The sequence below is a fragment of the Ipomoea triloba genome, chromosome 5 (assembly GCF_003576645.1).
Source record: "Ipomoea triloba cultivar NCNSP0323 chromosome 5, ASM357664v1".
In the NCBI taxonomy this organism is placed as follows: Eukaryota; Viridiplantae; Streptophyta; class Magnoliopsida; order Solanales; family Convolvulaceae; genus Ipomoea; species Ipomoea triloba.
The window spans coordinates 3,146,514-3,161,236 of NC_044920.1; the positions used below are offsets into that span (position 1 = coordinate 3,146,514).

At 33.8% G+C, this 14,723-nt stretch overlaps 1 protein-coding gene, 1 long non-coding RNA gene and 2 other non-coding genes across 4 annotated transcripts; 1 reads left to right on the forward strand and 3 right to left on the reverse strand.

The window, feature by feature from the left end:
* Positions 1–870: 870 nt before the first annotated feature.
* On the reverse strand, positions 871–942 carry TRNAP-AGG. The gene has a single exon. It is a non-coding gene; the product is annotated as a tRNA-Pro (tRNA).
* Positions 943–6,908: 5,966 nt separating this feature from the next.
* On the forward strand, positions 6,909–10,646 carry LOC116019163 (ubiquitin-conjugating enzyme E2 7-like). The gene is made up of 6 exons (XM_031259287.1): positions 6,909–7,160; positions 7,260–7,362; positions 8,228–8,325; positions 8,408–8,508; positions 9,730–9,807; positions 10,186–10,646. The coding sequence occupies exons 1-6, from the start codon at positions 7,106–7,108 to the stop codon at positions 10,261–10,263; spliced, it is 513 nt and encodes a 170-aa protein (XP_031115147.1). The 5' UTR covers positions 6,909–7,105; the 3' UTR covers positions 10,264–10,646.
* Positions 10,647–11,438: 792 nt separating this feature from the next.
* Positions 11,439–13,596, reverse strand: LOC116019164. Its single transcript, XR_004098667.1, has 2 exons — positions 13,496–13,596; positions 11,439–11,665 (listed from the first exon to the last, which is right to left on the reverse strand). It is a non-coding gene; the product is annotated as an uncharacterized LOC116019164 (long non-coding RNA).
* Positions 11,568–11,640, reverse strand: TRNAR-CCG. The gene has a single exon. It is a non-coding gene; the product is annotated as a tRNA-Arg (tRNA).
* Positions 13,597–14,723: the final 1,127 nt, after the last annotated feature.

Here is a 14,723-nt window from a genome sequence, read left to right on the forward strand (position 1 = left end):
AGAATTTTACGTACTAAAAATCTCAAGTTACTCTCTTGGTGAATTTGTCATAAAAATCTCAAATTACTCCATTGGTTTTATTACCCTTTATGTTTAGTAAGAGAAATCATAAACTTTTAGGATGGTGTGTTTCACGCGCCTGAAGACAATGATCAAGTATTTCTTTGTTTGTGGTAAGTCTTAAGATTGTTATACGAGAACCAGGTTTCTAACAATTAATACTTAAATTATTGAAATGCTTTTAGAATTAAAGAATCATGAAGTAAGATGCCAAGAAGTGAAAAAAATAATGTTCAGAAAGTGGTTTTAATATAATAAAGAGAATAAAATGTGAATTCCTACTTCACCCCTCAAATTTTAAAATTTTTTTTAATTTGTTCCGTTAAATTTAACGGCCAGAGACTAAACTCGCCACTTCGCAAATAACTGAGGCATTAAACTCGGATACAATCATAACTCAGGGTCCGAGTCATTACTACCATTATTACTCAGGGACCAAAAATTGTTATGATTTATATAATTGTATATTGATCCAAATATTATAACAAATTCATGGGTGAAAATACTAGGGGTTGTAAAGAAATTATCTACAATTTGTTTCTTCAAAAAATTTTTTTTTTCTACAATTTGTATTGTATGATGTTACACTGTTGTTACAATTTTTTTTGTTTTTAACATCTCTTCATTGTTTATAATTTGTTATTCAAATTAATTTTTAATTCACGACATATTTTGCATAATTAATTCTTTTTTTTTTTTTGGTCCATAAATCTGAAATGATTATGGAGCCCAATGGGCTAATGGATTGAACCGAAGTGCCCCACTGTCAAGTGGTAACAAACAACAAACGTAAAAATCCAAAAAAAGAAAGGGGCATTCCGAGAATTGAACTCGGGACCTCTCGCACCCTAAGCGAGAATCATACCACTAGACCAAATGCCCGGGATTGAGGGTTGAATTGGTGCAGTCTATACATATACAAGAAATGTAAAAATCCAATAAAAAATATGGGGCATTCCAAGAATTGAACTCAAGACCTCTCACACCATAAGCAAGAATCATACCACTAGACCAAATGCCCAACTTTGAAAAGATCAAGTCTTTTAAGATAATATCAAAAAGCAAATGCAGTATACTACTTGGGTATTATTCTCCCTCCAACCACTTTTCAAAAACTCTTACTATTACCACCCACATATATAAATAAGTTATGTAAGGACTGCAGTGCTACGATTATGTCAAAAGTTGACAAAGTCCTTGTGCGCACCAATAATTTAGTTATATTTACCGAGTCACTAAGTTAACGTTATTTATATCATCTCAAATGTTCAGTTGGGTCGAAGTACGGGGATTCTTGGGGTTGGGGATTCAACCTTTCGGAGCAAGATTAAGTAAGAACATTAAGAGAGATCTAAATTTTTGCACCATTATATTACTAGTTTAACCTTGCGAGACTTGTGAATAGTAATATAGCTTAAGAAAAAATGTCCTTTAGTTAGCCAACTTTTCCTTAGGCTGGCCATATCCTTAGTGCCTATTTTTTTGTCATGTCCCGGGCCTATAAAATGATATTCCTTTCGTCATATTTTACATGTCTTACTTTTCTTTTTAGTTCGTCCCAAAATAGTGTCATCTTTCCAAAATTAAACATAACTATCATTCTATATTTCTCAATTTATCCTTTTGACTTTTTCAAATTTCTAGACATTTAATGAGGCAATTACAATTGTACTTTATATAAATGACACATACTTTTGATGGACAAAATTGAAAGTTAGTAACATTTGTTTTGTTACATTAAAAATCGTGCAAAAAGCAAATGCGACAAACAATTAGGTACAGAGGGAACCGGGCCTGACATGGCTTTGTCTACTATGTCAAGTTGTCAACTCCATGCAAGCATTGAACGTTGCTAATGGTGTTGTTTACATTATTTGATCAACATGGTTATGTTATTTGGGTTTTCATGTTTAGGCTACAATTTAACAGATCCATTAATTGTATATTTATTGATTGAATTGGACTTATTGGATTAGTATGATACTCAATATTCTATCACTAAAAATGCTAACCAATCAATGGTTGTGTTTGGTTAGCAGCGAATCCGCCAAAATTTGGCGGAGACCATCTTTAGCGGTTTGACCGAGTCAACGCCTCTTTTTTTTTCTTTTTTTTTTTTTAACTTACGATGTGTGATCAAAAGATCCCACATCTTTACAGTGGATCGACTTGGAAGGAAACTGGTTTAGAGCGGCCCAATAAGCTTATTCATGATCTGCCTTAATCTGTTGACGACCACCTTAAAGATAAATTTTAAATATAACGTTCAACAAAGTAATCGGTCTGAAATCGTTGGCAAATTTCAGATTTTCCTTTTTAGGAATGGGGGTGATAAAAGCTTCAAGGACCTTGGTTGGAACTCTCCCGGTCCTAATCGCCCCATTGACAATATTTATAATGGGTTCTTTAACCACCTCCAAAAAAGATTGGTAAAAAGCGGCCAAGGTGTCATCTGGTCTTGGGCTACTAATTTTTTTCGTCTAAATGACAGCTTTTCTAACCTTGTCAATACTCACGTGTCTCGCCAAACCAATAGCCTGCCTGGGATCAATCTTAGGTCCCTCATAAAGGTTCACAACCTGAGCCTCCACCGGGTCCCTCCTCGCAAACAAGTTAATGAAATAATTAAAAATGTGATCAATAATGGATTTAAAATTGGAATTCCACTTACCGTCAATCTTAAGCATCTTGATTCTAGCCCAATTTCTTCTAATAAGAGTTTACCTATGGTAAAGGGTGTGTTCATGTTACCATCTTGTATTCATGTTCTTCTTGATTTTTGAAACCACAAGAGCTCCTCTTGCTTCAAGACTTGGTTAAGCTCCTTGATAAGTTTATTCTCCAACACTTGTAGCCCCTTTGAGGTGCTATAAAAACTTGATTCCCGAATCCCTTTGATCCTAGATTGCAATTTAGCTTTTCTACATAAAATGTTACCAAAGACTTCTTTATTTCAACTCTTGCTAAGCTTAGAAACCTCCTCGATAGCCCCAACAACATCCAACTCTCTATTATTCCAAGCCATGTTTCATATGTCCCTATAGTCATCTCTCGTTAACCAATCCCCTTCAAACCTAAAGGATATTGCCTCTTTACGAGGGGACCTTCCCGCGTCCCATAGGAATTTTAGAGGATGATGATTCGAGTGGGTTCTAGGGAAAGTGACAACCTTTGCTTTAGGAAGAAGAGCATGCGCTTCTAAATTCCACAAGACCCGATCAAGCTTCCCTACGTTGGATAGTCAGGCCTCCTTCTAGTTTGAACCACAAATAGCTCAGCCCTATCATGCCCATCTTTAGGAGCCCATAAGCATTGTAGCCATCCACAAACCTTCCACAACGATTCAAATTGACCTCAACACTACCCCATTGTTTACTCTCATTTGCAATGTCGTTGAAGTCTCTCATCATGATCCAAGGACTGCTACATGAGTTATCATAAGCTTTACACTCATTTCAAAACATCTCTTTCGTCATCAAATTAGGACGAACATATGCAAATGAAACATAGTATGTCAAATTACCAAACCCTTTAACCACCCCATGGATAACTTGGGTAGGTTGTTTGACCACCGTGAAATTGAAAGAAAAAGGCCTATAGAACAACACTAGGCCCCTAGCAAAACCTAAAGGTTCTACAACAAAACATTAGTGAAACAAAGTATCTCAACCATCTTCACCAGCCTATTTTGTTTTAGTTTCTAAGAAACACATAGCTCCAACCTCCCTATCTTTCATAATTTCTTTGGGGTAGTTCACCGTGCGTTTTGCGGTTCTTTACCCCCTGCAGTTCTAAGAAACCATAATCATTGGGATATCGAGCAGGCCAAGGAAGAATTATCACCGCCTTCCTTACGCATCACCAGGTTCCTTCCATGACTCGATCCCCCCGAACAAGTGGTTTCAGCCCTAATTTCTCCCAGATTTTTTTTTTTTGAGTACTACTGACTCTGTTACAATGTAGTATCTGTTCATAGTTTCTCCCGGATTTTAACTCTGTGAAATTCCCAAACACAAATAACTTGTTTTATTTTTTTGCTCGTATTTTCACCCTTAGCATAAACATCATGGTTATGTCCTACCTCAGGCTCACTGCCAATTTGTTTTTTCCCTTTCGAATTTTTCTTTGAAACCTTATGTTTAGCGCAAATGTTACCACTTGAATCCCCTTCCAAGAAGATCAGTGTCTCCAACAAACCTTTTAGCTCTTGTAGGCAATCAAAAGAATTAGCATTAAACATAGTATTTTTGGGGATAGTCTTATCTGTGACTGACCTTTTCTCCTTGGTTGACGAAGTCTGAGCCACGGTGTCTCCTAGGGATGTCAACGGGGCGGGGCGGGGCCGGGGAATGGGGTCCCCGTCCCCGTCCCCGAATTGTCTCCCCATTCCCCGTCCTCGCCCCGTTCCCCAGCGGGGATGGGGAATTATTCCCCATCCCCGTCCCCACGGAGATCTTTCGGGGACAGGGAATCCCCGCGGGGATTTTTTTTAATGCTGTCAATTTAAAATTTAATATATTATTGATTTAAGCTCGTGTAAACAATTTAATATATTATTGATTTGAGCTAATAAACAGTACAACACTAATACCTACTGTAAAACAATTAACAGTTTGCTCCTATCAACATACATATAGAGCAATGTTAAAGAAAATCATAAAGTAAAGCAATGTTAAATCATACTGTAAATCAATGTTAAGTATCAACATACATACAAAGGCATGGCATATTTCAAGAAAATCTATGGCAGCTTATTTAAAGAAAATCATAAAGTATAAACTATAAACTGGGAAGGTGTGTACTATCAGCTTATTTAGCAATGTTAAATGTTAAGTGTACTGCATTTTCAATATCTTGATACCAAGAGGTGTGTACTGCTAGCTTATTGAAAACCATAAAGTATAAACTGAAATTTAATTTCCTTTCCTTTAGGGTTATATATGTATATATATATATATATATATTCGGGGAATCGGGGATCGGGGTCGGGGACGGGGAAGGGAACACCCTCCCCGTCCCCGTCCCCGTCCCCGACGAGAATTGTGAATTTCTCCCCATCCCCGCCCCCGTTCCCCGAAATAATTCCCCGAATCCGTCCCCGTTGGGGCGGAGATCGGTTTTCCCCGTCGGGGGCGGGTTGAATTGCCATCCCTAGTGTCTCCGGTACCCACCCCTTCCATTCTAGAAGGTGTTTTTGCCGGCATTTGAGACTGGACTTGCGTGATCTTCTCTTGCAAAGTTGCAGAACACCATTTGCCTTTTGCTTGCTTCGAGCATTAGAGACCCTTTTTCTATCTTTAACACTAAATATTTTTGTCCCAACTTTTTTCAATTAGTCCTTTTAAAGAGAAATATAAAGACGAATAAGAAAATAATCAACGACAAAATAAAAAAGCAAAAACAAAAATAGGCATAACACCTTAGAAACAATAAAAGAAAAAAGTAGCCAAATGAAAGCAAGAAATAATAGAAAAGGGAGAAATATTATACTAAGAGCACCACCAATCACCATTAATAACTTTTTTTTAATTTTTGGTCAGGATTTTTCTTAAGTAGGGAGAGGAGGGAGGGAGAGAAATTATTACTAATTGCTTTTTATCAGAGTTTTTTTGGGAAAGTTATAAAAATGATAATAATAACAATTATGGTGTACATTGTGCACATTAGCGGGATGCATTGGATGGTCACCAACTAATGATTAGCCTTTTAAAAAAAAACGTTTCCTCAATTCCATTAAATATTGCCAAAAATCTGAAAAAGAACTCAAATTATGTTTTCATTATATTATTTATAATATAATGTATATAGTATTTATATAATGTATATAGTATAACTTTACCACTTTTCACCATTGTACTGTGTTTTTACAATACTATATATTCTGGACGCATATACTAAAGAACTTTTTTTTTTTTTTTAAAAACTTTGAAGAAATAAAGAATTGGAAAACGGAAAACACAAAATGTGTTTATTTGTACATTTTTCAATTTGAAAATAAAGAATAAAAAATTTAAAAATTTAAAAGAAAAAATTGTTGTAAATAAATAAATGTGATTATTGTGAAACAAATTTGACTAATATAAAAATTTTCATCGTTTATAAATTTCTTACTAAATTATAACTTTTTTTTTATACTGTGTATATATTTGAATAAATGATGAATAATAAGATTCACGTAACGCTAATTGACATTTTAAAAAAATGTAAAATTACAAATTTTGCTATTTTTTCTTGTGATGTTCGCTCCAAAATGTAGACATAAATTTGTTTTTATTCATGGTTACTATAAATTGATCGACCCTACAATCCTACATAGACATGGTAATTTACAATATGATCCGTTAACACGACATAAAATTAAGTACAAAAATAATGGGCTAGAGTGTACCCTTATGTGTTTCGGGTCTCTAATGGATGACTGGTTGAAATTTGTGTCTTAACGGATCAATTCATTTAACCCGTTAATGTAAATAATAGTTATAAATTTTAAATATTATTTTATCATTTTATAAATATTATGGTAGGTTATAAATTAAATATCTTTAGTATGTATGTCTAACCCTACCGTCATTAAAAATTGAATCTTCTTATTATCAAATATTGGTGCGGAATGCCAATAACTTTGTAGTTAAATGACACGTAGTGACTCTTCTAAATGAGAGATCATGAGATCGAGTCTATGACTTTTTGTGTTTCATCAGGTTAAGAATGACTTGGAATAGATGAAATTAAGAGGGAAATATAATTATTACTAATATTAATATTTTCAAAAAAAAAAAGGACAAAGAATTTTCTATATTGCAATTTTTTCTTTTATAAGAATCAAATGAAAGCAGAGATAGGAAAGACTTTTGACTCTTCGGAACAGAACTTTCTTTCCTTTTATCTCTTCCTCTCTCTTGCCCTCTTGGCCCAAACCCCCAAACCATGTGATTGTGTACATTGAAATGCCTATAAATCTCTGATTTCCTCTCGATAGCGTCTCTTTCGGCGCCCTAGAACCTTCTTTTCTTCCCTGTTCTCTCTGTCTAAAATCTCATCTGCCATGGCTTCAGCTTCGCCCTCCCAAGCCAGCCTTCTTCTCCAAAAACAACTTAGAGGTAAATCCATTCTTGCCCCTTTTGTTTTCTTGATGAAAATTAAAGTTTTTGTATTCTGGGTTGTTAAATTTTATACAAAGATCGGTGATTTTCTTGTAGATCTCTGCAAAAACCCCGTTGATGGGTTCTCAGCTGGCTTGGTGGACGAAAGCAATCTTTTTGAATGGAGCGTAACGATTATTGGACCTCCTGATACTTTGTAGTGAGTCTTTTGAATTCAAGATTCTGTTTTCTTGGATTTATCTTTCAGTAAATACTGTTGGTAAATTCAATTGTATATCTTTTTGTGTATGGGTTTTGTCTCTGTGGCAGTATTGATTTATAGGGTTCTGTTAATTCATAATTATTTGTGGGTTTTGGAGTTCCTTTGTTTTTGATATAGTGAATTGGGTTATTTTGACAGTGTGCTTCAATATAAGGTGAATTGTTATTGATTCGTTTTTGGTGGAGGCTTGTGTGCTTTGATCATTTAGTGTTTCGTTTGTTTTGGATATAGTGAATTGGTTTATTTTGATAAACTGTTCCTGTAATATAAGGTGAATTGTTATGGATTCTTCTTGATTGAGGCATGTGTGCTTTGATCATTAGTTGTTTGGTTATTTTGACACATTCTGCTGTAACACAAGGTGAATTCTTCTTGATGGGGCCTTGGGTTCTTTGATCATTATTTGTTCCATTTGTTGTTGATATAGTGAATTGGGTTATTTTGACACACTGCTGAAAATATGGTGAATTGTTCTTGATTCTTCTTGATGGAGGCTTGGGTGCTTTGATCATTGTTTATGCCATTTAATATATTACATTTGTTTGTCCTGCATTTAATTGTCTAGAAAAGATGGCTACTTAGCAATTACTCAAGACATTTAACTTAATCATCTTTTATAATATAATCCATTTATGCATGGTATTTGTCAATTGTCTGATGTCTCATTTACAATTTTCTCTTCCATCTACCAAGAATGAATATGAGAGTATCCATAGTTCATTCTCTTCATTGTTTACTAGTAAATAATTGTGCTTAGTTATGAGGAATGCCTAACTCTAGTATATTTAAATTATGAATGCAGCGAAGGGGGCTTTTTCAATGCTATAATGAGTTTTCCTCAAAATTACCCAAACAGTCCTCCTGCTATGAGATTTACCTCAGAGATCTGGCATCCTAATGGTCTGTAAACTACACTTCAATTTATGATTGTAATGGTTACATTATCATTATTGTCAATGCTTTCTTTTTCATTGATATACAGTATACACCGACGGCAAGGTTTGCATTTCAATTCTTCATCCCCCTGGTGATGATCCAAATGGTTATGAGCTTGCTAGTGAGCGTTGGTCACCTGTCCATACGGTATGACTTTAGATGAAAATAACGTTTTTAATTTGGGCATCAAATGCTCCTTTTCCATTTTAACCTTGTTCATCTCTAATTCATTGCTTGCTAATAAATATTGTTCAATTGATTTATTTTACCTGTGAACATATCACAAGGAATGTAAATGACTAGTCAAAGCTGCTTTCATTCATTTTCGTGTAGTGCTTTAAATTAATAGTGTGAGTATTTTCTATCATGAGACCTACAAATAGCAGTAAATATCACCAACATGCTTTTTCAAAATTTGATCCAAACTGCTTATATTTTGATGGCTAGGACCATCGCATATATGCCTGCTAACATTTTTAAGAAGTCATGATAGAGGACAAAAGTGTACAACTCTTAAAAACTTTATTTCAGTTTACATTTCATTATATGGGGTTATTATAAAATGCTAACACCTCTTAAAAGCTCAATGCTCTTGTATTTTGTATAATTTCCGTTAGTTGTTCTCTTACTATATTTTCTTTCCCTTGTGGTGTGTAAAGATCCTGGGGCTGTTTACTATGGACTATTTGTTTTTCGTTTTCCAATTTTCATTTTCTGAACTTTCCACTTTCCCATTTTTCCAAATTTTCTGAGAGTAAGCTAAATAACTACTCCGTATCTAACAATTCTGATTAAACTAAACTATTGAATCCAATTGTAATACAATAAGGCTTCTATCAAAACAACATTCCTTGGTTCATGGCTTCTCTTGTGCTGATGTGTTCCTGCGGGAATATCCACGGCCCTCTAATGCATCAACTGATTGAAGAGACTGTAAAACTGAGCAAGACACAAACACGGGTGAGCAATAAAAAAGGTATTGTTCAGTCATGTTTTCCAAATTTGTATGGACGACATGGGTTCTGTTCATTCCTTTGGAGAAAGAATTTACTGAACACATTTTTTATTTTTGAAAATTCTCCAATTTTCCTTGGTTACTGAACATGCCCTGAATTTTTGAAAATTCTCCAATTTTCCTTGGTTACTGAACATGCCCTCGAATGCATCAACTGATTGATTCTCCGGTTGTCTTCTCCCTTTGTTTGGTGCGCTATTTGTTTTCACTATTAGCTGTTATTATAAGATTGTCTTCTCATAGTTCTCTTCTCTTTACTAGCATTGTCGTTTTGCATTATTGTGTGTTGCAAGTAAATTTTTTATTTTTATTTTTTGTTTAGTCCAACTTGACCAAGAGGATTGTAATTGCAGGTGGAGAGTATAGTTTTAAGTATCATATCCATGCTTTCAGGCCCTAATGATGAGTCCCCTGCTAATGTGGAAGCTGCTGTAAGTGTTAATGCGTTTTCTTGTTTTTTTTTTTTTTTTGTATTGACCCTGGCTTTCTATTATCTTATTTTCTTTGTTAGGAGAATTTTTTAATCATTTTATTTGCATGTGTTGCTACAATTTTTTATTTTATGTATTTCATTGCCTTCAAATCTGATCCAAATACTGAATCATCAACATTGGTCGATCTTGGATTTCCCTATCACCTGATTAATAGCTCATATCATAATATATATATTGCAGAAAAACTGTATAGAACCCGTTGTAATCATATAACCTATTGCAATCTAATCATAATTTAAGTAGATAAAAGGACCATGATTCCAACTGCAAAAATATTTGATTAAACAACCTTTAACTATTATTGCATGTTTGCAGAAAGAATGGAGAGAAAACAGGGAAGTATTCAGGAAAAAGGTGAGCCGATGCGTAAGGCGGTCACAAGAGATGATGTAGGCTCCAAAAGGTCGTGTTTGCCAAGAACTGATGGATGGATGGCTCAGCAACCGACTGTCTTCTATTTCTTTTTGCTGTTGATCGATACCCGATGTAGAATTGCTGTCAGGGTCATAGTCGCCTTTTTTTTTTTTTTTGGTTTTCTTCAACATTTTGTTAAAACATACATTTTAAAGGTGAACTGCCTTTAAAAAATCAAAATTTTTTGGAACTTGGTTTGACTTGATGATGATCAACTTTGTGATTGTGTACCTCATATTCTTCTAGGATGCTTTTGTGCTTTTTAACCAAGTGGTCTAGGATGATGTTGATATTGTGGCATAAATGTTGCCATTTTGTGCAAATTGTTAGAGTGGGAATATAGTTGCCTTTTGCTTTGTTAAGTCTCCTGCTGGATATGGATATTCTCCTGTTTAGCTTTTGTATTGTTCAAATAGCTATACTATACTTAAATGGTCTAGTGCCCTATGTATGCGAAATCTTGGATTGTGTGGTAGCGGACTATTGATTTGGTAATTACAATATTTTAAGTTTAACTCTCAGCGGGAGTAATTTATTAGTCTTTTGGTCAGTTATAAGTTAGGGTGCGTTTGGTTCGCATATGGGAATCAGAATCGAAATGGGTATCAAATACTTGGTAATGATAATGGGTTTTGGTGAAAGTATTTAGCATGTTTGGAAGTTGGGTGGAATGAGAATGATTATTAATAGTTGGGGAAAAAAGGAGGAAGGGAGATGAAACCCTTATTTAATAAGGGTATGTGTTTTGTCATTAATGGGGAATTCAAAACCCATAGTAACACACGCAATCACTTTCATACCCATTCCTTATGCCTAAACCCACCAATCAAATACACCCTTAATTTATCTATGAGTAGTGACTAACTACGAGTTTTCCTTGTCAATCAAATTCTTGAATCAGTCTTTTAGTCTTTTTTTTTTTAATGAAAATTATAAACCCTTATTTACTATGGAGTACCAAATAGAAGAACTTCAAATTTTGTAGTGTTCTATAATGTTACAGCATAATTTATATTGATTACAATTGAATTCATTAATGTCATTATGACCAGTTTTTAGTTTCTCAATTATTGGGTCAATATAACAGTTCCAACTATATTTGTATGTGTTGTTCATGTTTCATATCTTGCATTTTACCAGATTGCAACATACTGTTTTCGTGCATCTAATAAACGATTAAAGACCATATATAACTTGGTATAATATTGTAGTAACAGTGGCAAGTACATTTAGTATCCTATAAGATGGCAAAAAGTTATGGGCTAAGGCAAAAAAAATAGTAGCGATCGCAGTGGGATTCGAACCCACGACCTTTAGATCCGGAGTCTAACACGATATCCACTTCGCTATGCGATCTCTTTGTTATTTCTCTACCCTACATCTAACAAAACCATCAAGATTCATGAAAGCATGATGACAATAAGTAGAATATGACAAATCCATCCAGAACAAGCCAAATGGGTTTCCAGACATCTATGATAAATTCAGTGAAAAAGAAGCAAACAAACAAAACTGCATTAACTCCAAATAATAGACATCTATTTTTTTTTTTGAAGATAATAATAGACATCTATGAAACATTCATTTCAAACAAGGTCTATCTACAAAAAAAATAGCTTAAGATACTTCATGCAGAAAGTCAGAAACTATATCAAACCACAGCTATTATGGACTTGTGAACTTCAGATCACACAGAAAACCGTACCAAGCACACTATGAACTACATACGTCCCAAATTCGAGGCATAAGAGGCGTCAAATTATTGCAGAAACAATATTATACTCAACTATGACAATTAAGAGAATGGTAAGGTTTACGCTAAAATATTCACTTGTTTCTCTTTCAAATTACGGTTGGTAAGACAACTGAACCATCCATGAAATAAATAGCAGTGGTCCAGTCATTAGACAAGACAAAAGCTGGTAAAGTGAGCGTTTTGTTTTCTATACAGCAAACAATACAAAATGAAATATAAGTATACACACACTTGACACCACTGTATGTACAAATTACAATCACCCCTCCTGGGGTAGACCACATATAAAAGTGTGAAATAGTGATAAATATCACCTTCCCAGCTAAAATCCTCCCAATATCCTCTTTTCATAATTGACAACCTCAAAGCACCATAAATCCTACATGCCTGCCTGTTAAATCTGTAACTAAACATCTATCTAGAGTTCCAGAAATGCATTTTGAACCTACTGAATAAGTAACTCCTTCCATTACAAAACACCAAGCCAACTCCCCTTTTCACTTGTCAACAATCTAGACCAATTTGACAAATACTTATATTTATATTAACACAAACATTTTCAACATCTTCACACAACATATGGTATATAAAATTACCAACTTTTTTTTTTTTTCTTTCGATAAGCTTCCATCTTTTAAGATAATTTTTCATATTCGATATCATCTCACTCTAGGTTGCATCATACTGTAAAACTAAACTGTGTTCAATATAGGACCAACACCAGCCAAGATTCCAAGTTCGACTCTCAGTAGGAGCAGCTTATTGACCTTGGTTTGAGCTGGTTAGTTATGGACAACCTAAACTGACTTACCTGATACTTTGCCAGATAGGGTCACAAGACAGGATTTACCTTCGGGTAGCGGCTACGGGTTTCCCTCGTCACTTCGTCATCGGAAGAAAACTATGTTCACTATCTTAGAAGCTCAAGAGTTTAATTTCCAAATGAAAAATTGTGTTGTTCAATTGTGGCTATGGAACAAGCTGTCTTACTAAAACCATAGGGCAAAAAATTTGCAATCTCCTATTCTAAGATTTAAGCATAATTCTTCCAAAGTTGAAAGCTTTTACCACCAAATCCAAATGGTATGAAATTTACAATCTACAATCTTAAGTTCAAACACAACTCTTTCAAAGTTAAACCGCATTATCTCTGGACCAATCTTTCAAGCGATTAAAAACAGAAATTAATAAGGTGAGAATGTGAGATTCACGATTTTCAGATTCGAAGTCTCCAGAAAACCACTGAGATTCATCCTGCCACGATGACAGTGAAAACGACAACAAAATCGGAGCTAGCCAATTGGGCTTCCAGATCTATGATCTAAATTCAGTGAAAAAAATAAGCGAACAAACAAAAAGTCGAAAAAAAAAAACTACAAACGGACATTCGGACAAGATCTACGTACAGATAAACATCAGTAACACGCGCAAAGGATTGAATCAAACAATCAGTACCGTTATTTGTTGATCGATTGAACGTCAGAGAAAAAGAGGGGAGTCGTAACTTCAGTGTCCTTCCTGCTGAAAGATCGGCGTTTAGAATTGTACAGAAAATTATTGACTTAGGTATATATGGAAACAAACTTGTATCGCTATAATTTTGTGGAAATTTCGTACTTATTAAAGTTATTATCCATTTTATGTGTAACAAAATTTAACTGAAATTTATTTTTAATTTAATTTTTATAATATTAAGTTTAGTATTAATAGTTTTAAAAAAGAAGAAGTTTAGTATTAGAATATAAATTTTATATATTTAAAAACTACATCAAAGTTAAAAGACTATTAAGTATCCTTCAAAAAAAAAAGACTATTAAGCACACAAATTTAAATTTAAAAATAAAAAAATATTAAATAATTAAAAAAATAAAGATTTTGTTTAACTAATGAAAATAAATAGACTATTTTCGTTGGGAGTCGAATTTGTAACATAATAGTTACCAAGTAATAATACAATATATTTACTATTTAATCCTTATTCTAATTGATGTAATTATCTTGAATGAAAAATTAAAAAACATTAATATATAAATTTAGGGTATTTCTATGAGATTTATAAGTCGATATCGTCTCCACTAAGGCAGAGTCACTGCATGCCATCTAAGCACAATGTGCTTTAACAAATTTATAATCGTTAATAATTGAAAGAAATATTTATTGCATTAAAAATTATTAATTTTTCATTGATTACAGCCCATTCCATAAATATGTGTAGACTTTTTCATCCAAAATAATGCCATCTGTCAAAATAATGATTAAATATGCTACCTTGATAACTAATTAGGGATATTATTATAATTTTAAATTAATTATGACAAAAGTTACCTGTCACACAAAGAGTAGAGTCAACAATTGCTCAATTGAGCCTCGAACCCACTCCCATTATCCATGTGGGAGTGTTAACCGAGACACCGGATGCCCCTAGACCACAAGGTCTTTGACTACCTGTCTTAACTTGGAAACTTAAGATTGTTTACTAAAATGAAAAATTGAATATTAACAAAAAAAAAAAAACATTAAATCGGAGAAGTAAGAAAATGAAAAATGAAAATTTTGTTTACTAAAATCAATTCTCCAACTTAATTTTTCATTTTCATTATTCCATTTTTATATCATTTTAGAGAATTCAAAATCAATAATCTCTATTCGGAAAATTAAAAATACACGTTGAGGTCACATATGT

Coding starts and splice junctions, on each gene's coding strand:
- LOC116019163 (XM_031259287.1), top strand. CDS start 7,106: ATGGCTTCAGCTTCGCCCTCCCAAGCCAGCCTTCTTCTCCAAAAACAA. Junction 7,161..7,259: donor TCTCCAAAAACAACTTAGAG/GTAAATCCATTC, acceptor ATTTTCTTGTAG/ATCTCTGCAAAAACCCCGTT. Junction 8,509..9,729: donor GTTGGTCACCTGTCCATACG/GTATGACTTTAG, acceptor TTGTAATTGCAG/GTGGAGAGTATAGTTTTAAG.